Raw genomic sequence first — 27,710 nt, forward strand, 5'->3', positions numbered from 1 at the left:
GCAGAAAGTAGGAATAAGCAGACAGTTCTCTCAATGGAGGGCTGTAGAAAGTGGAGTCCCTCAAGGATCGGTATTGGGACCTGTACTTTTCAACTTGTTCATTAATGACCTAGAATTAGGAGTGAGCAGTCCAGTGGCCAAGTTTGCTGACGACACTAAATTGTTCAGGGTTGTTAAAACAAAAAGGGATTGCGAAGAGCTCCAAAAAGACCTCTCCAAACTGAGTGAATGGGCGGAAAAATGGCAAATGCAATTCAATATAAACAAGTGTAAAATTATGCATATTGGAGCAAAAAATCTGAATTTCACATATACGCTCATGGGGTCTGAACTGGCGGTGACCGACCAGGAGAGAGACCTCGGGGTTGTAGTGGACAGCACGATGAAAATGTCGACCCAGTGTGCGGCAGCTGTGAAAAAGGCAAATTCCACGCTAGCGATAATTAGGAAAGGTATTGAAAATAAAACAGCCGATATCATAATACCGTTGTATAAATCTATGGTGCGGCCGCATTTGGAATACTGTGTACAGTTCTGGTCTTCTCATCTCAAAAAGGATATTCTAGAGTTGGAAAAGGTTCAGAAGAGGGCAACCAGAATGATCAAGGGGATGGAGCGACTCCCTTACGAGGAAAGGTTGCAGCATTTGGGGCTTTTTAGTTTAGAGAAAAGGCGGGTCAGAGGAGACATGATAGAAGTGTATAAAATTATGCATGGCATTGAGAAAGTGGATAGAGAAAAGTTCTTCTCCCTCTCTCATAATACTAGAACTCGTGGACATTCAAAGAAGCTGAATGTTGGAAGATTCAGGACAGACAAAAGGAAGTACTTCTTTACTCAGCGCATAGTTAAACTGTGGAATTTGCTCCCACAAGACGCAGTAATGGCCACCAGCTTGGACGGCTTTAAAAGAAGATTAGACAAATTCATGGAGGACAGGGCTATCAATGGCTACTAGCCGTGATGGCTGTGCTGTGCCACCCTAGTCAGAGGCAGCATGCTTCTGAAAACCAGTTGCCGGAAGCCTCAGGAGGGGAGAGTGTTCTTGCACTCGGGTCCTGCTTGCGGGCTTCCCCCAGGCACCTGGTTGGCCACTGTGAGAACAGGATGCTGGACTAGATGGGCCACTGGCCTGATCCAGCAGGCTCTTCTTATGTTCTTATGTTCTTATACTATCCAATATACTATTTCCTTCCTATCTTATCTATGTGCCTGCTAGATTTTATATAGATCTGCTTTAAACTAGGATTGTAACAAAATTAACACCCACCCACAAAAAATTGCACTCAGTTTGCAAATTTGGGGACCACTTCAATTTAATTTTTCAGAAGGCTTCAGATGTGTTTACTTACCACTGATGGGAAGTCATATTTCTTTCACTTTTAAATTTTCATTTTTGCTGTGACCTGTACCAACACCTATAGCAGAACTCTGTTGGGTGGTTACTGGCTGCCATTTTCCCCTCCAGAAGGTCCCACAGAGTAATAGTGTGTCATGATACACCATCATACCCAAGGGGTAGGGCTCTCAGAAAAGTTCCATGCAGCCATGTTAGCAGCATACACATTTTTTAAAAGTTCTTTTAAAGGAACTACTGCTGATCACCATGAAGCAAGCAAACAACCCAATGTTTCCAAAATACCACCCTCTTCCACTTATTCCATTATAAATTAGTCAAGGGTAGCAGAATTTTAGGGAAGAGAAGCCAATGACAACAATTCTTTACACCTTAATTGTAAGCATCAGGTACCAAACACACACTCAAGGACATGTAATGAGAATTTCAAATGCTTGTATGGTGGAGAAGAGACAAGGACAAGAAGAAACATTCCTAATTTATCTACATACAATTACAAACAATTCATGTGAATTTACTATCTTAATGTTTTGTAATACAGCTCAGTTGCCACTTACCTTCACATCGTTATTTCCCACAGCAATTCCGATTTCTGCAAGATCTTTTAATAGAGATGCCATCATTTCTGTTGCCCGTTTTTTCTGGTGATTGGTCATTTCTTTAAGTTTTTGAAGTTCTGCATCTATACTAGCTAATGTTACCTGAAACAAAATAAATATGTATCAAATAAATAACATACCAGTAATACTAAATATGTATTTGGTTACTTAGGAAATAATTTCAGTTGTGACAGTCAATCCAAGATATCTGCCAGAATTTGAAGCACCCCAGTAAAAGCTGAAGGCACTATTCCTTCTTTGCTGAGGAATGCACATTCTTAACCTAAGAGTGCAGCCTTTTTACAAATACATGCTTTCCAGTGTAGTTCAGAAAAAGGAGGTGTTCAAGAACCTCCTCAGACAGAAATGGGCTGTGTTTAGTCCCTCAGATGTTGTTGGACTTCACCTTCTAACATCCATGCTCATTGGCTATGCTAACTGGATCTGACAGAAGTTAGAATCCAACATCTGGAAGGCCACAAACACACCAATCTTGCCCTAGCTAACGTAAACAAGGGGTAACAGTTAAGAGAAGAGATAGGTTTGTATTGAATTCAATTCCTCTGCTAATGGAAGGCTGCATGTGGAAAGAAGGCGATTTTTGCATATTCAACTTCTCCACTGCTGCTTCCATTGGCTCCCCAAATCTGCTCCAGAGGATTGAGGAATCCTTCCAAACAGTGTGGAAGGTGGCACAGTCGGTTACAGGAGGCAAGGTGGATTGGTTAAAAGAGCCTCCCTCCCCATCCTGACAATGGGAACCTCTGCTGGATCAGTGGAGGTACACCACTGGATACAACCCACAGAAGTTAAAAAAGCCTAAGTGAAGGAAAAAAACCCACACAAAACGACTGAAGGAAAGATGTGCTGATATGTGCTGCAGCGTGGTGCTGATAAGAAGTGCAGCTTATCTCCTGGCATTCAATAGTCAATAGCTGAATACTGGGGTTAGTTTTTTCTCCCGAAATATAGGAAAAATAAAAACCTATTTCATTTCTAATACTTACATTCTATACAATAACATGTTTTCTGGGCAAATTCCAATAGAAGTGAACAAATACAAAACAAGCCAAATAAATACCCTCGTTACATCTTGTAATTTTCAGATTTGTCAATCATACATGTATATAGTTCTATAACTAGAGACTTACAGTGCAATCCAAACTCAAGATCTGCCAGAACAACAGAGTTTGGAATAAGTGGATCTTGGGCTATCCCAGCTAAGCCATGGTTATGCTGGTATAATTTCCTCATCCTGGCTCAGCTGGTGGAACTTAAACTGAAAGAACCTACACCAGTGTTAAGTCCCAAAAACAGGTGCCTGGTGGGGAGGAGAGGAAGAAGAGACTTACATCTACTCCAAACCTCCTTCAGCACAGTCATGTGCTCTGGAAACCCAGTGGAACTTACCCTGGCTAAAATGATGATATAAGTAAATCTCTATTTTAAAGGCCCTTTTCCTTCTGCCAGGCTCAGGCCAACTCAGCAGGCAGTAGCCCCACTCCTGAACTGAATTTGGAGTAGGGCAGGGGTTCCCAAACAATGGTCCGCAAGTTTTATTCAGGCGGTCCACGTCAAGTTCACATTAAGTATTCATACTGATTTTTAATGGTATTGTTACTGCTTTTTTATTTCTTATATTGTATTGCAATTTTAATTCTATGGAAGGCATACTGTAATAATGTAAAACATTATGTATTTATATCCCATCCTTCCTTCTAAAGGATCCCATGGCAGCAAACACATCTATGATAAATACACAATATGAACCTTCAAAATCATGCAGCATTTGGCACAGCACATTGCAATTGGTACAACTAGTAGAAAACTCATTAAGCGTCCACCAAGACCATCAGCAATTTTCAACTTGGGAAAACAAGTTTGGGAACCACGGGAATAGGGCTAACTTAAAGCCAGCTTAACTTAAGTCAGTGTAAATTATGTTGGCTTCCTATACTTAGTAATACTTCAGGCAGAGAAATCCTATCTTGGCAAACTGCTTACACCCTTATTCAGGGATCTGCACACACTAACAACCAGCATGGACAATTTGACTGGGAGCTCCAGCAAGCCAGACTGAAGTTTATAGATTGAGACATTGATTTGTTACACAAATTTGTAACAGACTCCTTGGTGTAAAACATAGAATTGGTTAAACTCAGTAAGAGATTAAGGTCCATCTCTGCAACTTCAACTAGTTCCTCAATCAGCACACAAATAAGTGGTAAATACGCGGTCGCCTTTCAAAGATAAAGCCTATCACTACTTCTACAGCCAAAATTAAAACTTGAATCTTAAGTGATTTTTTAAAGATTCCAAATAGATTCTACACCCAGCACAATTCATACTTGTCCCTTCTCCCCACACTTGCTGCCTTATTTTCTTCCACATTTGGATCCACCACCCAACTTACTACAATTGCCACTCAAACATATTACAGAAACGAAATTACAGGTAATAATCAGCATTTATTTATTTATTTATATCCCACCTTTTCTCCAAGGACCTCAAGGTGGTATTCATGGTACTCCCCTTCCTCATTTTATCTCCACAACAACCCTGTGTGGTAGGTTAGGCTGAGAGGCAGTGACTGGCCCAAGGTCACCCAGGGAGCTTCATGGCTGAGCGGGGATTTGAACCCTGGTCTCCAAGATCCTAGTCAAACACTCTAACCACTATACCACAGTACATATAGTACTACACTAACTACATCATTAGTACATAATACATCTTACTTCCTATGTGACTGTGGTCTACTGAGACAGCTAATCTTGCAATAAATAAATAAATAAAAAGGCAGGATTTCCTTTTTACATGAAAAAAGGAGTCAATGTTTCGAAATTAGTTTCTTTACCTGCAGGACTCTCAAGGGAAAATGGCTTGGCTGTGATAGCCCCCTTGCCAAACCTGTCTCACTATAATGAAACCTAATTACATTTGAAGTGACATATCTATTTTAGCTAAGAAATTACAGTGATTGGCAACAAAAAAATTGGGCTATCAGATTTGTATTAAGAGAGTGACATAAAGAAGAGGAAATAAGTGTGGATTTTTTCCCCCTTAAAAATGAATGTGAAATGCTTCTGAACTAAGATAACCTAGGCATGAGCTGAGTAAATCTGAAGATGCCAAGGTAAAAGGCTTGTTTATTAACACTCAATTTCTTACTGGTAGACATGTGCAATCAGAGAGAGGGTGAAGTCTATGTTTGGATTTCTTGTAGCGGATCGGCAGCAAGGTTACATCCCTTACCCAATCCAAATTCAAGTGGGACCCGCAACTGCTTTTACTGAAAGAAAAGTACAGCGGGAGCTCCAAACATGGAGCTCTATTGTAATATAAGACTCTAGATTAGGGTGGACAAAGTGTTTGACATCAAATCTATTTCTATTTCAACATTCATGATGGTTTGGCCCTTGAAAAGAGACAGAGAAGTGCCTCCTTTTTGATGGTGCCAGTTTCATTTTAAAATAAGAAACTGCTGAGAATGTGTAATATATTAAGAATGACAGATGCTCTACATTTTTAACTCTCCTTTCCAAGCAGAAGCTATAGAGAGTTGCACAGCTAGGCAATGATAATCGGGTAAGACAGAGCTGGTCCACTGCGTAGCACACAACTAAAATGGAGCCCTCTGGGAAGTTGTGCACCACAAGTACAATCCACAGGGGGATCTCAAACTGGGATGAATCAAACTTTGAAATGTCTGTAGTAGCTAATCTTCAAATATGTTATATCACTGTATTTAGCAGTTATCTAATATATACCAGAAGTTGAGCCACACAGTAGGAAAAGCTGCCCAGCAACTTCTACCACCCCCATTGTCTCTGTCAAACTTGCATAATCATTTTTTAGGTTATTTATCGAACAAGCGGCTTACATCTTGTGTCAAGTTTTTCAAAACAGAGCCTTACTGCTTTTTAGCACAGTGAGTTGTACGGCTTAACAGTACAATATCTAGGCCTTATTTTACTGCATGAGGGTAAGGAACAACATGGAAAAAATCTTTTGAATACCACAAGAAACACCCATTTGAAGCTAAAGCCTCGTGGATGGCAAGTGCAGGGTTTCCACTCAAGTGGAGGTTCTCCAGTTTTACACTAATACTAGTAGGAAGGAATTTAGCAACAGTTCTCCGAAGTGAGCACTTGTTCACTATTGTAATAGTGCAAGATTCACCACAGTTCTTAAGGATCTATATTCAGCTTTATATGCTAGCTATGCAAGACTACAAATATGCAAATGCTTTTTACTTATCCTGCAAAATTTCTATTAAGCAAACTGAGAAACCTTCTATTATTTCTACATGACACAACTTAAGTTCTGACACAGTACAGCTTCCCTATTTTGTATCTCGATTCCTCTTGAGAGCAAAACACTGGGCAGAATCCAATGAAGTGCTTCCCTTAGCACAAGAACTTTAGGCTGTGCAATGGAACTTCCCCTCCCTCTCCTCGCTCACCCCCTAAATCTGTTCTGGGGTTTTCCTAACCCCAGCAGTAGATTTCGGAAGGGCAAGGGGTGTGTGGGAAGAGGAGAGTGAGGAGAAGTTACACTGTACAAGCAACAATCCTTGCACTAGCAGACAGACTTTATTGGATAATACCCTATATTAAATGGAAGGCCAGACAATATCACAGTTTGGCATCTACATCATAAAAATTACCTAGTTAATTTAAAGATTAATGACTTGTCCTTACATTTTGTGAATTTGACAAACACACTGATAAAGCTCAGACAGTAAAGAAAGAATTAAAATTAGGTGCTGATATAGTTTCTTTGATTCCCTGTTAACTGCCAACACAAATTTCATGCAAAATAAAAAATGCTTAAAAGTACTTCCGATTAATGATGGGAATATACTTGTATTAAATGGCTGTGACCTAAAGAGGTCCTGCTACTAGAACCTAGAAGTTCCCTTTCACACAAACACTATCATCAACCAACATTGGGGCAACAAATCATTTTTATGGATGTGGCCATATACTTATTCAAATACAGAATCTACCTAACTTTCAAAAAGCCCATTTAGATGAGATTTTCATTTAACTGACAGTTGTGAAATAATTTTGACTGGCAACAAAAAACCCTAGGTTACAGGAACTTAACAATTGCTTTTCCTGGTTTCTTACCGATTTCTGATTCAGCTCATCACTAAGCAGTTCGTATTCCTTTGCCTTGTCTTCCACTTCCTGAGACTTTTGATCATAGTTGACAGCAAGCTCCTCCAGGGCTTGAAGAACTTCTTTCACCTCCTCTTTAGAGGCATCGTTTTCGGCTTGAAGTCGATTTAGTTCAGCTTGCATGTTGTCTTGGTCTCTCCTGGTAGATGATAGAAGCTACATACAAAAGGTTACGTCTGTTGTATCTTTTAAGCAGTTTTATCTTAAGACTGTAAAAGCCACCATAGAATTTGCTCATTTTAGAAAACTTAATGCAACTAACTGCTTCTGACAATTTTTTGTTGAGTTGCTTGATCCCTCCATTTATAACCTGCAACATTTGAAGTCCTTCTCTGGGTGCAATTCAACCAAATGAAGTGCAGTGGATAGCTACTATAGAGGGGGCCTTGCACCCTGGCTATGGAATACTGTCCCCAAGAACCTTACCTAGACGTCTTTCCTGTGGTCTTTCCAGCACCAGCTGAAGATTTTTTCTAAACATTTTAAACAGACTTTTCAATCTCTTCAGTAAGATATTAATGACTTATAGACCCTTTGGATATTTCTGGAGTTAACACAGCTGTGAATCTTTAGTTCCCCCCCCCGAATGACTGTTCTTAATTGTGATTGTAGGCCACCTAGATAACTTTAGTTATTAGGCAGCACATAAATACTGTAAATAAGAACAATAGTTCCTAACATATTTTGATATCGAATTACTATGGGCTGTGACTAGTCAGTCTAATCCAAAGTTCACTAAAGACACTGACTACTACTTTAAATTCTGGAAGGCTCTGAGATTTCTAGAGATCTACTATCAATGGTGTTCCTGAAAACACTATGCAGTGCAGAAGCACTTTTGAAACCAGCGGCCTAACGTCAATATTTCACACCTTTCTGAAGTATAGTGCAAGTTACATTTACTTCACTGTAAGTATTATTCTTGGAAGAACATTAACCTATACCCTGTTTAACGCCATTACTCAACACTGCACTCCTTTGCTCTGTGCTCTTGCAATACAGAGGGTTAATTCAAAGATTTAGTAGTAAAACTCACCTCTTCCTGATCCAACATCTGTGTTTTTAGCTTTTCTACCAATTGGCTCTGCTGATTAATTTCTTCATCCTGAATTAAAAAAAAGTCTACTCACTCTAGAATTCATTAAAATTGTCGCAATTCATTAAGTGCAGATCCTGCCTCAAATTCAGAGAGAACAGTCTAGATCCAAGCCACTTTGCTACTAGTTCTGCATGACAAGTGACCTTTGGACTTGCATTTCTTATGCCAAATGACAACCCCCTTTTGAATGTGAAAGGATTGACATGGCACTGAAGTTTGGGGGTATTTTTTGTAAAAAAACAGGAGTCAAGAACTCCACTGCATATGCTCAAAGCATTGGGTGTGGCCAAAATAACTTTATATCCTGCCCAACTTCCAGATTAAAGCTTGGCTGGAAACAATGTCTAAACCAAAGTACTGGATGTAAAAAAAAATCTGAGGAGGGAAAAAAACTGTTTCACAACAATGACAAATTTCTTTGCAATTCATTAACTTTTAATCACTGTATTTTTTTTTTAAAAAATCCCAACATACTCTCTCCTTAGGAAGCAATTTTCACGATCACATTAGATGCTCAACATGCAAGTGCTAAAATACATTTAGGCTGCAATTCTCAAAGGAGCTTACTTCCAAGTAAACATGTATAGGATTGCACTGTCAATTTCAGATCTTATGCTACCAATGGCAAACTTCTCTCTCTTTTACTTCATTCCCACTGGGATGATGTGCCATTTCTTTTTGCCCAGAGCAATCTCTTCAATTGCATTAACTAAAATATGTTAATTCTGAAAAGGTAAGGTACTAGTTTAGATTACATTAAAATTTAAAGACATACCTTGTCATCTAGCTGTTTGTACAATTTAGCTATTTCTTCCTCACACTTTCTCCTTTCAGCATCAGTAAAGTTTCCAATCACTCCAATAGTAGCGGTTGGAGTATCATTTGTAATAGTAATATCCTTATCCACTGCAAATGCTTCCAAGTTAGCTTTTTCTTTATCAAATTGTTCCTCAACAGGTACAGTCTCTCCTTTAAAACAAAAATTCCCAAATGTATCACCACGTTTGTTGTAAATACCTTTACAAACTAAGTAAACATTAGGTCACCTCAGACAGCGTAAAAATATAACTGTCATGCCCATTTATAAGATTAAACTTGCCACCCACAAAACACTGTCTGTTGGGTTGAATACTGCAGCTCTAATGCACTTTTTAAAATATGAAGTCACTAGAATCTAAAGTTCTTAACATCTTGATCTGTTAAAGGGTCTTCAAACTGTTCAATGGTCAGAGAACTTTTATCTTCAATGCTAAGCTGGAAAAAAACCTGTAGTACTCATCTGAGTAAAAAGGCAATTTAGAAGGGCTACAAAAATACTTCAAATTTCCAAGCATTGTGTTAGACATCCATAGGGTCTGGGATTTTTCCAGCCTTGCTACTAAGACTTTAGATTAATTTGATACATGGTGACAAAGAATGTACTTATTACTACATATTACTGGATAGCAAATGTGGCACTGAAGACCTGTGACATAACTTACCATTGCGCCACCGATTAAGCTCATTTTCAAGCCACTGTATGGTGTTGCGAAGTGTCTTGTTTCTCTCCTTTTCTCTTTCATATTTTTTCTTCCATTGTTCTGCAGTTAGTTCTACATTGACACACACTGTGTTCTTGATAGTTTTGGCTCTAGAAAGGCAGATTAAATGTTAGCCATGTTAACTGAATACAGAATTACTAGTCAGCTCTCAAGGCAATTCAATTTTGATCTGTACAGAAGTTTTCTACTTTGATCTTAGTCTTTAAACTAGCCTCCTGATTCTATTCCCCACCACCATACACTGCTGTACTTTCTTTCCTTAGAGCATCATAGCTAAATATTTAATTCACTACTAGGCAAAAAACCTTGGTTTAAGAATGTACCTACAGCCAACAGATATTTATATCAAACTTTAAAAAGCAGAGAAATTGGGCTGCTATAATGAATGCACCAGGGGAGCACCTGACCTCCTCCCTGAGATACTGTACTGCCCATGTTAGAGGCACATGTTACCCAATTATTCCAAGCTACACAGGAAGTGGATTAGACTGTGAAAGACCAACTCAAATTCTGTTTGCATTTTGACAAATTTGTAGGGCAGTACAATATCTCAGAGAGGTGGTCAGGTCTGATAGTTTGGTATAAATATCTGTTGGCTACAGGAACATTCTTAAACTGCAAGGTTTTTTTGCCTATTAATGAATTTCCCTGCTTTTTAGTCTGGGAGGTAAGAAATGTGCAAGTTTGCTGAGAATGGATTGATCATTTGCATGCTTATTGAGTTCAGTGGGATTTACTCCCCTGCAATCATGCTTAGGATAGGTAAAACTGACCATGGGGAGGGAAGCCTGGAGCGGGCAGGGGAGGAGGAAGAAGGAAGAGGGGAGGAGAAGAAGAGAGGAGGAAGGGAAAGGCAAGTCTGGTCATTTGTATGCTTATTGAGTTCAATGGGATTTACTTCTGTGAAATCATGGCTAGGATAGGTAAAACTGACCATGGGGAAGGAGGAGGGGGAGGGGAGAGTAGAGGGAAGGAAGAAGGGCGGAGAGGGGAGCAGAAGGAGTAGAAGGGGAAAGGAGGAAATTGGAAGGGGGAAGGAGCAAAATGGAGGTGATGGGAGGGAGCAGGAGGAGAGGGCAGGTTTGATCATTTACATACTTATTGAGTTCAATGGGATTTACTCCTGTGTAAGCATGCTTGAAAATGAAATGGCCCGCCTTCAAGTCGACTCCGACTTATGGCGACCCTATGAATAGGGTTTTCAGGGTAAGCAGTATTCAGGGGTGGTTTACCATTGCCATCCTGAGGCTGAAAGGCAGTGACTGGCCCATGGCTGTGTGGGGATTTCAACCCTGGTCTCCTAGGTCGTAGTCCTTGGATAGGTAAAACTGACCATGGGGGAGGAAGAGGGGAGGGGAAGGAGGGAATTGGAAGGGGAGGGAGGGGTGAAGGAAGGAAGAGGCAAGAGGGAGGGGATATGGGAGCAAGAGGGGAGGGCAGGTTTGAACATTTGCATACTTTTTGAGTTCAGTGGGATTTACTCCTGTGCAATCATGCTTAGCTTAGGATAGGTGAAACTGACCTGGGGAAGGTGTGGGAGTGAGTGGGGCAGGAAGGGGAGGGGAGGCCCCTTTCCTTTCCAAAAGGAAAACATTGTGAACAGTATCATTCTTTTTCAGGGTTTCCCCCTCCTTTCTATTCTACAGCAGGCACATGTAGTCTCCCACCCAAATTTAAACAAAAACTGTCCCTGGCCACATCCATGCCAGACTGTTATTTCACTTTAGGCAGTCATGGCTTCTCCCAAGGAATCCTGGGAAGTATAGTTAGTGAAAGATGGTGAGAGTTGCTAGGAGATGCTCTGTTCCCCTCACAGACCTTTAATCAGAGCAGCTGACTGTTCAACCACTCTGGCCACTGGAGCTCTGTCAGGGCAATAGGAGTCTCCTCTCAGCACCCTTCACAAACTACACTTCCCAGGATTCTCTAGGGGAACCCATTACTGTCTCATGTGAAATCAAAGTCTGGTGTGGGTGTGGCCCCCTAATTAGGCAACCCTAGCAGCTGCGAGTCTGGCTTTTAGAACACTGACAGTTGGTTCTTACTGAGCATGCCTGACATTATCATTGAGTTCCAGCCAAAATGTCTTACATTAATTAAAAATTGGCCAGGCATTTTTTTAACTTTTAAACTACAGACGATGAAGGTCATAGTATGGGGCAAGGTCAGTAATAGGATTCTGTGAACATGGCTGATTTTTAATTAATTTCAACAGATTATGAGAACTCTCACAGAAAACAGTCCAAAAAGAGTCTGGTTGTCTCTCTCTCTCTCTTTACACTTTGAACTCTTGATTCTCTCTCACTGTTTTGTGTATCACGATGAAAATTCAGAGGGTTGTTAAGCAAGCATTTCTGAGTTCAGGACTATAGGTTTTGTAAGGTTTTGTTTTGAAAGGTGCTTATGGGAAGGATCAGAATAGCATGGGGGAGTATTTTCAATTTAACATTGCAGAATGTGAAAAATCCATGCTGGCTATAGTATACAGCCACTCTCATGGCTGTATAATTCATTTTACACATGATTTGGGCAGATGCGCAAGAAAAGGTGGTCATAGAGCAGGAAACATTAACCTTAAATGTTACAGTTGCAGATAAGAATAAGATTGTAACAGCTTATAAGATTGATGTTAACTTTATTTAATTTATGCATCTCTTCCCAAAATAATTCTAAAGCAATTTACAAGAGGTTACAATAAATCTAAAGCAATTTACAAGAAGTTACAATAAAATCACAAACATATTAAAAACAAATTTAACAATACAGCTGTATCCCTGGTACTAATCAAAAGTCAGGGTAAACAAAATCATTTTTGCCTAGCGCCGAAATGGTAAGGTTGGTGCCAAGCAGGCCTCCCAGGAATTCTTTCCCCATAAACAAAGGGCTACGACAGAGCAGGTCCATTTTCTCATTGTCACCCTCTGGAAACGCCCCCCCCATCCCAGAGGCTTTAAATTAAAGTCAAAAACAGCATTTTCACTTAGGCCTGGGAAAAAACCAACAGCCAATGCAGCTGGATCAGAACTGGTGTTATATGTTCCTGTCTGCTTGCTTCAGTTAAGAATCTAAACAGATGAGTTCTACACTAACTGTAGTTTCTAAGCCATCTTCAAGGACAGCCCTACATACAATGTACTGCAGTCATCTAAGCGGGAGGTTACCAAATCATAGACAACTGAAGCCATATGATCCCTATCTAGATAGTCACAATGGGGCTACCAACCAGAGCTGGTAGTACGCACTCCATGCCACTGAGCCCACTTGTGCCTCCAAGGACAGTGTTGGATCCAAGAGTACATCCAAGCTGTGCAGCTGCTCCTCCAAGGGGAGTGTAACCCCATCCTGAACAGGATGCATTCTACCCATCCTGATAGGGGAATTGCACACCTCAGTCTTATCTGGATTGAACTTCTGTTTGTTGACTCTCATCCAGTCCATTACTAAGGCCAGGCACTGATTCAGCACTTCTAACAAAGCCAACAATGACTCTGCAGGCCAATAATGCATCAATTTCCGACAATATATCTCAGAAAACACATCGTCACTCCATTTGTAGAGCTCTATAATTACTTACATTATTTATTTAGGCAAAGATGTGCTTGTTCTCAAAAGTATGTACATGGACCATCACTATGAATAGCAGCATATTATAACTTTGTGGGAAGTCTGGGATTCACTGTGTGTCGCATGGGGACACACTTTGGATTGTTACTAGGAAATTACTCTTTTAAGCTTGTTACTCACCTTTGACCAAACAGCAGTGTAGATTTTGTTTCAGATTCATTGTAAGATGATGGAGAGCAGCAAATAACAATTGTGGTTCTACAGTTGCCACCTAGTGAATCTTGAAGAATTCTGGTCATTTTACTATCACGATATGGAACATATGTCTGCAAATAAGAAAAAGATGGCCTAAATTTAATTTACAAAACTATTTTATGAACATATCCAAGCTTTTAGCTACTTTTTGCTTTGCCAAGCATATTTATGTTCATTACCCAAGATGCACTGAACATCAAAGCAAGCATGATATTTTCAGACAAGAAAGTCTACATACAACTAATTCGCATGTAACACTAAACCTTCGTTTACCAGTATGCGGACAAGTCTGCTCAAGTGAAATGTCAGGCTTGTACACTTCTCCTTCCAGTCCTGTTAAAATGGAACTTTAGAATCTAGTTTCACTTTTAACAAATTTCAGTTTAGCTGTACGTTTAGACCAGGAATCCTGGTTTAAGCAAACCCTGGTTTCATTTCAAGCCAACTTTAAACCATGGATTATGAATCTGGCTTGTTAAACTAACCAAATTTTTTGAAAGTTGGGCCCATGGTTCAAACTCTTTAAAAGCGAAAATAAACTTTGCTGAAGTCTTCCTCATGGCCATGTTTATGGAAGAGAAGGGAGGAGCAAGTCTATGAGTCTGGCACTTTGCTCAGACTCATTCAGGCATTTCCAGTTAGTGCTAAACCACAGCTTAGCATTCCATACAAATGTGGCCAGGGTCACATAAATACTGCTGTGTATTTGACAACTACACAATCAATGTCCACTTAATCTGCTCCATTTCTTCAAACTTGCACTGGGATAAACCCTTTTCAATGCTTTAAATGAAATTAACATTTTTAAGTAATTTGCATCAAATGTTTTCAGAACAGAGATATACTTACACTGTTCTCAGCTAAAGCAGAAATGACATTTCCAAGAGCTGATAAAGACTTGTTGATGTTCTTCGCTTCATCTAGCACAGCACCTTCTGCTCCAGTTTTACTAACCTAAAATAATGCAAGTCGTTGTAAGGAAGTTTAAACAAATTTTTAGTTTACAATCACCTCCTTCCATTCAAAGAACCATGCACAATGTGCAATGGACTTTCCTATCTGCTTTCCCACTGAAGTCCTTCAACCTCCCCCCACCCCCAGGACTTTTCTTAAGGCCAGGAGAAGAGCAGAAACTTTTATATAGCCATAGGTCATAATAAAAGCAAAGCTCCACCAAGCGCAAAAGAGGCTTATGGTGTGTGTAATTGGCCCAGCTAGACATAATATGCTACACTATACAGTTACAAGACTAGGGAGTCATAAGCAAAAAAGGCTAGAGGCTTATTACTCTAAAGATAACATTAGTTATCTTATAGGTAACATTTGTCGAGATCTAATAGCAACACACAAATCTTCAAGCACCTGTAGCACCTGTTGGTCTCATGCAAAGCCTCCAAATTAGATTTCATATACAATGAATATTAGTGAAGTAATGAACAATCTCTCATGCACATAATTGTTGATTGATTACCACTTGTTTTCATCCAGACATACTAAACATACTGATTGAATGCACAATCTTGTGAACAGTTTCCTCAAGAGAGGGATCATTAATCCATTAAGGTATTTAGGATTAAATTTAAACAATACCGTTTGGAGAAGATAGAATGTTTCTCAAATCTAAATAGGGATCATTACCAAAGACTATCTTTGTCTTCACACTTTCACTCTCTATGTCTGTCAACATCTTAGCAGTCACATTATGCTTCAACATTAGCGCTCTACATATTTTGGACCAATTGATAGTGTCCAATTGTTTCACTAAACATTTTTTGTTTCTATTTTTGGAAGGATTTTTTTGAAACCAACCAATAGTAGAATATCATCTTGCACTCTCTGATTTTATAGTTGGTTAGCCAACTGCTCTCAGCATAGTGATCAGAGTATACTGTTTATCTCTTCTTCCACAATAACAGATCCAGATACTAAAAACACTTGGAATTTTATGTCATATTTGTCCCATTAGTGACAACCCCAAATCACACTGTTTTCTGAAAGTCTCCTTGCTTGTTCTTAGGGAGATTATTTAGTTTAAGCTGTATGTGTTCCTAATTCAGGCTACTTAGAATTTTCTATAGATCCACAAATTGTTAAGGATCTCACAAATTTGTTCAGCTAGAACTAAGCTATTCTGCATTCTTTATCATGCCACATTCATGCAAAATGATAGAAAAATCATACTCGGAGAGTAGAGTGAACTAAATAAGGTTTCAACTCTTGTGCAATTTGTTCAAGATAATAAATGGATTCTATGTAATTATTAAAATAATCCCTGAATGCCTGTATTTTTGTAGTTGAAAGCAGTTGGCAAGACTCTTGTAGACATTTTACTTGATACTCTTGGGTCCATAAAAGAATATAGTATGTTGGCTCCCCATGAAACAGCTGCAGCTGCTATGGTCCAAGTTTAAAGAAAAATTATGACAAATAAACCTCAACTTCAAATCAATTACACAGGGAAACAAGAAGTGCAGGATGACAGTCAATTACACTCCATTCTTGTTAGATATGACGGTGAATTGCTCTATGCATTAATACTGCTCCCAGCGCATTTTCACTGGTATAGATTGTCCTGATTTATCACTGTAACCCTCACCTTCCATGGTGCATAATGGAAAATGCACTTATTATAGTTTCCTGGGCACTCCACAATTTGCAATAATTTGCTTTAATAAGCTTAGATGGAAAACCTAATTCTTCCTAGATGTCATGCAAAAAAGCCTTGCACTCACACATGGAAAACGTGGTGTGTATGTGTGTATACACACACACACACACACACACACACACACACACACACACACATTTTAGCTGGATGCAGATGAAGTTAGCTGAACTTAAATCCCATTGATTTCAATGAAAACTAACTTAGCCTAGATCCAACCCAATATAACCACCTTACTCCAAAAGTAACAGGAGACAAGAGTTTGTGATGATGCAATACTGAAATTGTGAAGACAATGTCTTTCAATTACATACTCTACTAAGTTTCAACAAAGATATTACCTTTTCACTACCTGCCAAGTCTACAAGATAAAGCTTTCCACTCAATTTCTGTTCTGTTTGAGTATTTTCTTGTTTTACGTTAATGAGAAAGATGCTATGACTTCGAGAGCTATGTTCATTCATGTCTGTAACGAAAAATTTGTTAGAGTTGTATAAATATGTATTCTGGCAACACATCTCACCTGTTAGTGCAGACAAGTGCCTAATAATCAAAACAGAAGAAGCCAATTGATGAACCTATAGAAACAAACTGCATATCCTCATGGGACTTAGCACCGATCTCCTCTGTATATGAAGTTATGTAGTTCCTTCTTACAGCCATATGACAGCAGAGAAAGAAATTGAGATGGGCTTATTTCATTTTAGAAGCAGTGGGAGAGGTAGCTGCTACTGCCAAGTCAATACTCAAAACTGATACAAGCCCTCTGCTACCCAGGACCATGAATCCTGAAGAACTGCTGGCAAAATAGATAATCTATTCTGAGATCTAAACCCGTTATAATCGACTATAGAATATGGATGGCCATGTGTTTACACCAACATTTTCTCCATCCAGGTACCACATTTGACTTGCAAGGTCCAGGTGCCCTTAAGCAAAGTGCTCAGAGCCTTCCAGAGGCTTGTGATGCTTCCATAGGAGGCAATGCTGAAGCCAAGTGCTGCTTTGCACTACAGATCACCTGCACAGGCTTGTCCATTTGTTGGTGGCCCATCTGGTTGCTCCCTTCTGTTGGCCATAGCAATTGAGGAGGGGGAGGAGGTCAAGAGGAAGAGGGATAAGCACTGAAAGGAGCAGGGAAGCTGAAAGTAAGGAATAAAGACTCTTAAAAAACACAACAGGCTAAGAGGCATTGAGGAAAAAGAAGCAGAGAAAGTCATGGAAGAATTTGAATACATGTTTGAGAGAGGAGAAAGCAAAACTGAAGACAGGTGTTCAGGTGGGTGTGCTCTGAATAAAGGCAGGAAATGAACTGTCACTCGAACAGGAAAAGAGGGCTTATAACTTCCCCTGAAGTCACAGTATTTCCCGCCTTCCCAAGCAATAAGAGGAACTTAAGGCACTTGGAGATGCCCGACACCTAAGGGAGCAAAGGCACAATTTCAGAGCAATATTGATTACCCAGTTCATTGATATCGTATGTACATGCTTATAATTTAAGACATTTGTTTGCACAGAACAAGAACTGACAATTTGTTAGGAGGATAATTTAAGATTTAAAAAAATATATTGCAAAGTTAGCATACTTGTAACTGCTACATGTCTGTTAGATTTTCCTTCATCTATAGTATCCATAACTTCATCTGGACTACATACAAAACGTTCAGTGCAGCCCTGTGAAAACACAAACATAAGAAATGTAACAGCTACAAGAGATATAAAGATGGCTGAGATACTTGCTTAATCTTTATACTCACCTTCACATAAGGTACTCTGTTTTTGTCCTCATGAACAGAAAGATTGGTCTTAGAGACTGAAAGAAAAAAGCATTGAAAGGGTTGCCCTCATCAGAAGTTACTGAATGAACAAAGAAATAAAACCTGCTATTCCAGCATTCTGCTTTTAACCATGGTAAGCCAGATGCCTCTAGAAATCTCACAAATAGAGCATGACCATAATTATCCCCATCACCCTATTATTACTCAGCAATGATATTCAGCATAACTTCTTTGCAACCTGCAGATTTCAATTAGCTATCCTCACTAACAGCTGTTGATAGACTTATGAACTTGCCTAGACCTGTTTCAAAGCCAATTAAGTGGCCATCATCATATCTTGTGTAAGAGTTCCAGTAGTATGCTATATGAATTCTCCATACAGTTGCCAAACAAATATATATGTTACATACTTACGTAATATCCAAGAGGTATGAACTGCTACTTTAATAAGACTAACCTTACAATACTGTTATTCTCCATTACCAGTGTTCTACATTAATCACTGTACAATATACACCCAGTATCCACAAATAATGCCTAGCCCCTAGGCAATATGCTACAAGCCACGGACTTTGTCTAACTACCTTCTGCTTTACAGCCTTGTTTCCTTAATCAGCCTCTAATCATTCTACCCTTTTGACTTCACATTTATTTACTCTGTGAGCCCATCAATCTCTCTTAAGTCTTTCTTCATGCTCAAAAGCTCCCCACCAATTAGCCCCCTGATTATGTCCAGTTCTTAACCTCCAATGCACACTTAGAACCTGTTCTCAACTCTAACTTTGTCTAGCTTTCCCTTAGATTAGTCTCTCTCTTCTCCAATTGATCTTTACTCTTTAATTCTTCAAGAACCAACACTCTCTCTCTGCCTAACCTACCTCACAGCGTTGTTGCGAGGATAAAATGAAGAGAAGAACCATGCATGCTACCTTCAGCTCCTTGGAGGAAAGGTGGGATATAAAGGCAAGTAAATAAATAAATATGCAGTTGAGGCAGAAATCCGACTGATAATGCCCCTGTTCTTATCGGAAGACAGATGTAAGATCAAGTTATTATATCCTATTTGCAACACAAACAGCTGCTATCCCTTCTCAAAGAAAAGTGTACTCACCATCCAAAAGGTCCCTTATTTTATCCAGATAAATTTCAAAATATGACACCTGAAATATAAGTGGAGGAAAGTATAATAATGCCTGCCCATAGCAACTGATATTAAGGATCTACCATCAGGAGGGCAGTATCATCCATCTATGAACAATGAATTTTTTTTTGTAAGTCGCTTTGAGTTTCATTTGGGGGAAAAAACCTACAACTACTACTACTACTAATAATAATAATACTACTACAGCTGAAAACCAGTATACCAATATCACAAAAGGGGACTGTAACTTAAACAATTCAAATAGGTTAAAGGCAACCCAGGCCAAAATAAAAAGAAGAGGCTTTGTGAAAATCAGAACTGTTAACTTAACACACACCTTAAAACTGTGTTTTTGAAATTAGTACTAATATCACTAAGGTTGCACAAGGTTCTAGCTTATTCCAAATTTGTGCATTAGGGCAGGTCTAGTGATGTGTCTAGATTCTACAAAGAGATCACTAAGAGCCTCAAATATAACTAAGATACAAGGCTTTACACTTGCAGCTGAAGAAATACAATCCCCACCACAATGACACTTTGCAGAATTTTAAGTGTTTATATATAGAAGAATCCTACAAAAGTCTATAACAGCAAGGATCAACCATGCCCAAACAACTATAAAAATGATTTTAATGCCACAAGTAACTATTTGTAACCTCTCTTATCAATACCCAAGCTCTCTGCCTTAACCACAGACCTCAATAATACTGTTTTATTGTTTGCTACCTTTGAAAGGGCTTTTCTAACAATCCACAATATTTTATTCCAAAGCTAGGTTTAGGGAGAATATAAACTTAGGAAGTGCTGATACATAACCTCTTATGCTACACAGGTTATCAAATTTTATTAAACTAGTTCTTTCAAGCAGAGAATAGGGAATAGTTCATGACATTTTAGGATTACCTTTTTCAGTGGTTAATTATATTTTAATCCCTTATGGAGTCATACTTTCAACTACACTGTCAATGGGACTTCTAAACCAGATGGGAGTTGGCCATCCTAAGTACTTCGAATTCTGATGTCTTGGGTTTGAAACACATACTCTTTAAAAAAAAACTCTCAAAACTTACCTTAATATGAAACTCCAAATTTTCATCCATGGAATAAATATAATTAAAAATATCTTGCACAATCCTTGGAATGATCCCCATTCCATCTGGATCATGTAGTTTCCCCTTGATATAAGAAAGAAAGGGAGGAAAACAATTCTTGCAATGTCTTGCAGATTTTTAGAACACAAATCAGAATGACTCCAGGAAATGTCTTTATGATCTATGAATAGCCTAAACATATGAGTATGATCCAGCCAAATCTAATAAATTTTGTCCCAGTGATTCTAATTGTGGGGAAAGTACCTACTGAAACTAATGGGATGTGCAGCCCAATCCTAAGTATGTTTATTCAGAAATAAGTCCTATTAAGTTTGGTTTAAATCTAAAGATGCATAAAGTAATAGTCGTCAGGTGCTCATCTTCGGGCGAGCATACCATATATTGGCACATAATGACATGCAGTCAAAGGATAGAGGCAATGCTAGCATCTAGAATGCTAAAGCTTCTAAGTTGTCCAGAAGAATGCCTAGTACAGTAAATAATTTCCCCTAACAGTTAGAAGTCTGAATACTTTTGCTCAAAGGCCAAAAGATTAAAGAATATTTCTGATGCAAAAAGATTGAACCATGAACAATGAAAAGGACATCAAAGGAAATGTTAGTGAAGAACAAAATTAATGCCTACACAGATCTCTGTGGCCAATGTAACAGCGTTTTTTCACTCCATCTCCACTTCTTACAACAGCTCATATACACACACACAAGCAAAATCAGGGGACCCTCTGGAAGAGGAGTCAATGTGGCAAAGTGCTATGTGGTAAGATAAAAGAGTAACACACACACACACAAGCAATTTTTCATTAATGCATGGGACTCTTCAGTTTCTAGAGCATATATCTAAATAAAAGTGTAAGGCTCACACTGCAGTTTGCAACACATGGGACAGGTGGTGCTACAAACTGTAGGATGAACATCTCCCCACCAGCACACCACTCACCAGCACACCACCACGACAAGCAGGTAAGGTGGGCAGAGGCAGCCTGGCCAGGACGGCAGTCTGCAGCGTGCACTGCATGGTAGCACTACTTGTTTAGGACGGCAGCGGCAGTAGCAGAGGAACAGGCGAGGCAAGCAGGTTGCCAAGGTGAGTGGGGATGCCTGAGGGGGTAAGGGTTGGTGAGAGGAGTAGGGTTGCCTGAAGGGAGGGAGTTGGGGTGGCGAGGGCTGGTGAGCGAGTTAGCAAGAATCTCCCTAGTGTGTGTGTATTTTTATTTTTTTGTTAAGACATGGATTGCCAATGTGGCACCTGCAGGTGCATATGCAACCCTAGAGGCCTTCGTGGTATCTGCAGGGTCCCATCACTATGTATCTCTTTGCCCTGAAAGGAGTCTTTTTTAGCCTACTGAAGGCTTTTTTCAAGCCTAATTGTTGTGTATGGGAGATTATGGGGGTGGGGGGAAAGGGTGTTACAACTGGGCAGGGAACAGATGCTGTACACATGTGGTGCCCACAACAGTTTTCCAGTTTGCAAATGTGCAATGGTCTGAATAAAGTTGGGAACCCCTGTATTAAGACATAACCCCATTTTGCATAACTGTTATAACAGTATATTTAAGATGAGGTAAGAGCCAAGGTGAAGCCCCAAAGCTTTGGCTTAAGATGTATATCTTTAGGTTGGCTTAAGATTTAAGGGTTGAATCCAATGAAGACATTGTGCAAGCAGAACTACTTAAACAACAGAACTCCCCTTCTCTTCCCCCTGCATTGCCCCAAACTGCTCCACAGAGAGGCGAGAGAGTGGAAGTTCCATTATGTGAGCCAAAGTCATTCCGCTCATGCAATTACTTTGTTGAATACCACCCTACATCTTAGGATGGCACCAGGGTTTTTATTGTACCTCTCTGATGACAGATTCTGTGCAATCACAGCAATAGCTATTGCTCACAAAACTAGCTGCGTTGGACTGCCACCCCCTTTCCTTCTTCAGTTGAGATTGCTCTGCATTAGTTTTGGTAAAGCAAAGGGTGTGGGATATTTTATTCAGGACCTTTTGACTCACTCTTGCACAATCTGTTAACCTTGTTCCTTAGGGATTTCTTATTATGATCCTTTTCAGTTAGCTTCTTATTTTAGGAATTTGCATGAGGTTCAATATTGTAAGGCTTTTACTCTGGCCAGCTTTAATGTGTTGCCTTCTCAATTGCTTTCAAGTAGTTACGCTGGTGTTCCTTTCTCCTTGAGGGCTTGTCCTCCTAATAACCAAGAAGTAATTTTTATGATGGAACTCATCAGCCCATGATTGTCCCTTTGCTAGTCCAACTACTAGGAAGGTCAGCTCAGTTTTAGCTGGGAGATAAAAATCACATGAATGTCATTGGTGGTCAGTTTTTTTTATCAGTGGCAGTAAGAACAAGTAGGCAATCACCTGGAAATGAAAGACTAACTTTGGGGATCTCCTTAGTTCATTTGTAATCTCGAATATATGTACATCTGAGCAAATGTCATTTATGTTACACCTTGCTTTGTATTTTACTCGGTAGTTAAAACAACTCAATGTACCACAATACTAGCTTTGACCTTATTTCCTGTCTGTTAAATAAAGTGATGAGAATGTAAGCGTAAGAAACACTCTGTTAGGTCAGTCTTCCTTATATTAACTTTAAAAAGCTTTTATTATAGAAAAAAAGTTGTTCCATACAAAATGACAAAAAAAACTACAAGAAAAGGGTTAGGATAACCAAATCATCTGTACATTTTGCTAATCTGGTACAGCAGATGGAAATGTTATCTACTTGGGTTATAGCAAGGTTTCCCAAAGTGGTAGATATTGACCCCCTCGGATCAATGGGACTGTGCAGGGGATGAATACAGACCTAGGGGTTGAAAAGTGCCTAGATGTGGAAAGGAGGTTTACAAGATATAGTGCAAAAAAAAAAAATTAGCAACTATGAGCCTCAGAAATAAAGGGCATGGGCATATATAGAGTACACCTCCCTTGCCTATGAGGAATCTCTGTATTTAATGATATGATTCCACAATACAACAGTATTCCTTATTTTTTACATTTTATGATTCCTAGTAATGGTGATTGATGATTAATAAATTATATCTTTCTTGATTTTATTTCACTTACATTCCTAAGAATTTGGACTGCGGTCAATGATTTATAAGCTCATCACAGAGTCAATAAACTCAGAAGTTGGGAAAGCCTGGGTCACAATACCATGGAGAACATGCAATGAGTTGATACAAGCTATCAACTACAGTAAAGCTTACAAGGGAAGAAAGTAGTTTGTTAATCTCTAGGCCTACTGATTGTTTTCCTCTTGAAGTTATTTCCTTTCTAGAACTTGCTGACAGCTCTTCTTAATTTTTGAGCCACATCTGAAGGCTTCAGTCCCTGAACATGGAAACAGGCTTCAGATACATTTAAAGTGTCCTAAGTACATGCGACAACCATGTCTTACCTCCATTGTGTGAGTCTTCCCAGATGATGTTTGCCCATAAGCAAATATTGTACCATTGTATCCCTCAAGAACATCTATGATAAAAGAAAATGTATACTAACAATATATCCACAACAGACTCACATAAACCACCCTGCCTTGAAACAGATGCTATCTTTCAGGAGAGGTTCAATAATTTTTTGCTGAGCACACTGCACACCATAAAGAAACTCTGCATTTAATAAAGCCTTGTAAATAAGGCCCAAAAAATACTAACTTGCTGTAGGCTGAAAGAGGGACAGAACTCAGTCCCTCTTGCTGCAGTCCAATGCATTTCTAGTTGGCAAGAAGTCTGGGTGTGTGTGTGTGTGTGTGCTTCCCTCCTCAAGCAGTCCACTTGGTTTCCATAGTGGGCCGAGTAAGGAGGAGAACTCCATTCCTCCTCGGCCAGCCCATCAATTCATCTACAATCAAATCCTTGCCACCTATGGTTACTGGGCAAGTACAGAAATTCAAGGATTATCTAATGCAGAGGTAACAGGGGAACAGCCCGTGTCCACAATCTGCTCTTTCCTATCTACAGCTCCACACCAACATAACAGGTAAAGGACTTGAACTTATATTTGCTCTGCACAAAACAATTTTTGCATCTGTGAAGTCTAACCTATAACAGCATCTTACATTTACATTTGTTATCAATACCCAAGTCCCATAAACAGATTTATCAAGCTCTGGATGGATGGCTCCTCAACTTGGGTGAGTGTACATTTTCAGCCAACACAGAGATAGAAAACCAAACCCTCTTCCCACCCTGTTCAATTCCCCATCCCACAACGTGTTCTTAATACACTAACCATAATAATAGAATAGACTGGGGGGGGGGGGAATTAAGCCTGAGGAAGGGTCAGATTTAAGAACCAACATCAATCTTCAACCTGAACTACATCAATTACTTCCTGCCTGTGCTATAATTAGTACCTCAAGTATATATTATGAGTTGGAAGTACAGGATGGATGAAGCATCATGACCACAAAATTCCATTTGCAATTCCCTTACCTTTGACAATCTTCTTTGCACAATCATTATACACTTGCTCCTGTGATGAGTGTGACTGGAACACACGGTCAAAAGCATAAGGTTTGGACTGAAAAAGATACAAGAATATAACTATAGAAACCACAGATATAAATTAGGTAAACAAGCTCTTTACATCACCCCTATTAATTTTGTCTCATAGGTTTTACTTTGTATATCCCTAAGGGCTGCAGCAAAAAATGAAGCTATGTTCTCAGGCAGATTCATATTGTACACTGAAAAGACTAGTTTTCATTTTATTTCCACCAGCAAATTTTATGTTGCTTTTGAAGCAAATCTCAGTTTAAGATAAGCAGATCAATAAGCCACTTAAATTAAATGACTGTGGGAAGAGGATGATCTTCTCCAAGTTGTTTATTTTTGCCCAATGCTTGAATAGGAAAGGACACTAAAAATCCATTATGCCAATATTAATAAAAATGTACATAATATGCAATACGCAAGAGCCTTAGCATCAAGCAACAGCTGATCAGTGGATGTCACTGGGTGATGTTAGCTGATGGGTGGGTTCAATCCTGCAGGAATGTGCTGGCAAAACAGACCCATCCCCCTATGGATCAACTCTGACAGGTGGGCAGGATTGCCGACCTATCACTCACTTGACATTACCATGACATCAGGTGACTGAAAAACGGGTGGCCCTGCCCACTTGCCAAAGTTGGCTCATAGGTTGGGTGGAGATAAAGATGTAGCCCACTGGGCCAAAAAGGTTCCCCACACCTGTTTTAGAGAATTCTTTGGTCAGAGGAGATGTGGGTATTTTATTAATTTTGAAATTTAACCAATAGCAATTTGGGGCTGTGTTTATTCATACTAATTTAATCTTATCTTCTCTCGTTATACCAGATTGACTAATATGCAATTGCCTAATTCATATGCAATGCTAAGCCATGATTTATTAAACTTTGGTTCATTAAACCTTGACTAAATGTTCTGTGAACCTTGCCCAGCAGCTTAACTATGATTTGTTCATGGAAATAAGCCATGGTTTGAGAACTTTGCTTTTAAATACAGCTTGGTATTACATGTGAACTCAGCAGTCTTCCTTAATCTTGTTTAACCAGCCTGGTCTAGATACTCTCCAAATTACAAAGGCATGATGAGATAAACTTTGGAGAAACAAGCCAATGTTTATTTGATTGCCTATGGGACAACTTGTGGTTAGTTAAACAAATCATGGCTAAGTATTATGTGTGAACCACGGCAATATTTCACAGAATGGCAGAATAGGAAGGGGCCTCTAAGGCCATTGAGTCCAACCCCCACTTGATGCAGGAATCCAACTCACTCAATGCAGCCCATCACCTCCCTACATAATTGGTTCCATTGCTGTAGCAGTCTAATGGTTAGGAAGCTTTTCCTGACGTTCAGCCAAAATCTGGCTTCCTATAACTTAAGGCCATTATTTCATGTCCTGCACTCTGGCATGATTGAAAAGAGATCCTGGCCCTCCTTTGTGACAACCTTTCAAGTACTTGAAGAGTGCTACCATATCTCCCCTCAGTCTTCCCAAGGCTAAACATGCCCAGTTCTTTCAGTCTCTACTCACAGGGCCTTATTTCTAGTCTCCTGATCTTCCTTGTTGCCCTCCCCTGAACCTGTTACAGTTTGTCTGCATCCTTCTTAAAGTGCAGTGTCCAGAACTGTACACACTACTCAAGATGAGGCCTAACCAGTGCATAACAGAGGGGAACTAGTACTTCACGCAATTCAAAAACGATTCCTCTGTTAATGCAGCCTAAAATAGCATTTGCCTTTTTTGCAGCCACATCACACCTTTGTGATCAACTACAATTCCAAGACCCTTCTCATATGTAGTATTGCTGAGCCAAGTATCCCCCACCTTATAACTGGGCATTTGGTTTTTTCCCCCTAAGTGCAGAACTTTGCACTTATCCCTGTTAAATTTCATTCTGTTGTTTTCAGCCCAATGCTCCAGCCTATCAAGATCGCTTTGAATTTTGTTTCCGTCTTCCAGGTTATTAGCTATCACTCCCAATTTTGTATCACCTGCAAATTTGATAAGCGTTCCCTGTACCTCCCCATCCAAGCCATTAATAAAAATGTTAAAAGAGCACCAAGCCTAGGACTGAGCCCTGTGGTACCCCACTCATTACCTCCCCCCACCTTAAGGAGGAACCACTGATAAGCACTCTGTGCACGATTCTGTAGCCAACTGTGGATCCACCTGATAGTTGTTTCATCCAACCCACATTTTAGCTTCCTTATAGCAGTACCAAGCTCCAGCAGGGCTTTCAAGTGCAAGACAGAGCTTAAAATTCTCTCCTATGATGGGGATGAGTTCATTTTGTTATCTAGAAAGATTATAATCAATGTTTCAGCATTTCCATCACTTTATTCGCCATTTTAGAAATTAGGCAGCCCAAGTTCCTGACACTTCAAAATGTGCTTTAATTTTATAGCATTGACTATATACCTTAACTCTGATTCCTACATGCACTCTAATCTGAGCAACTCACAAACCTTAACATTATCGGTCATTATAATCCTAGAAGCTGATGAATGCCTTAGACCTACAAAACCTAGAGGCAAAAGCCACTCAAGTAGCAGATTAAAATCATGTGGGAAGAGACAACTATATATTTTGTAGTTCCTTGAAAAACATCCTGCTGAAATACTGAATGGTGATTTTATTACAAAACAGAAATGCTAATGCACCCCATACTAAAAGTCTATACAGTGTGAGAACAGCTTCTTTAACTGATGTAGAAAGAATACCTTTTAAGAATAAAGTTAAGAGTTATCACTAGCAAAAAATAATTTAAGGAGAACCCAGCCAAGTCAAGCACGTTCAGTGCCATTGATTTCCATTTTTAAAAATGGAATTATATTCCTCAATTATATTAGTAATATTCAACTTTGGCTGGATCAAAACATTTAGAAGCTGAACTTCAAGCAATTAAATGACTTGACA

At 39.4% G+C, this 27,710-nt stretch overlaps 1 protein-coding gene across 1 annotated transcript in view; it reads right to left on the reverse strand.

The window, feature by feature from the left end:
* Positions 1-27,710, reverse strand: part of KIF5B (kinesin family member 5B) — a 54,236-nt gene that overhangs the window by 18,133 nt on the left and 8,393 nt on the right. Inside the window, exons 2-15 of the mRNA XM_061587268.1 lie at positions 24,737-24,824; positions 23,701-23,774; positions 20,253-20,357; positions 19,153-19,201; positions 18,021-18,076; positions 17,850-17,937; positions 16,605-16,729; positions 14,448-14,552; positions 13,524-13,669; positions 9,720-9,868; positions 9,014-9,207; positions 8,176-8,244; positions 7,089-7,295; positions 1,915-2,058 (exon numbers count right to left, since the gene is read on the reverse strand). Of these exons, the coding sequence (XP_061443252.1) occupies positions 1,915-2,058; positions 7,089-7,295; positions 8,176-8,244; positions 9,014-9,207; positions 9,720-9,868; positions 13,524-13,669; positions 14,448-14,552; positions 16,605-16,729; positions 17,850-17,937; positions 18,021-18,076; positions 19,153-19,201; positions 20,253-20,357; positions 23,701-23,774; positions 24,737-24,824 (1,599 nt within the window). The remainder of the gene's footprint in view (positions 1-1,914; positions 2,059-7,088; positions 7,296-8,175; positions 8,245-9,013; positions 9,208-9,719; positions 9,869-13,523; positions 13,670-14,447; positions 14,553-16,604; positions 16,730-17,849; positions 17,938-18,020; positions 18,077-19,152; positions 19,202-20,252; positions 20,358-23,700; positions 23,775-24,736; positions 24,825-27,710) is intronic.

This window comes from Rhineura floridana, chromosome 10, assembly GCF_030035675.1.
Source record: "Rhineura floridana isolate rRhiFlo1 chromosome 10, rRhiFlo1.hap2, whole genome shotgun sequence".
NCBI lineage: Eukaryota > Metazoa > Chordata > Lepidosauria > Squamata > Rhineuridae > Rhineura > Rhineura floridana.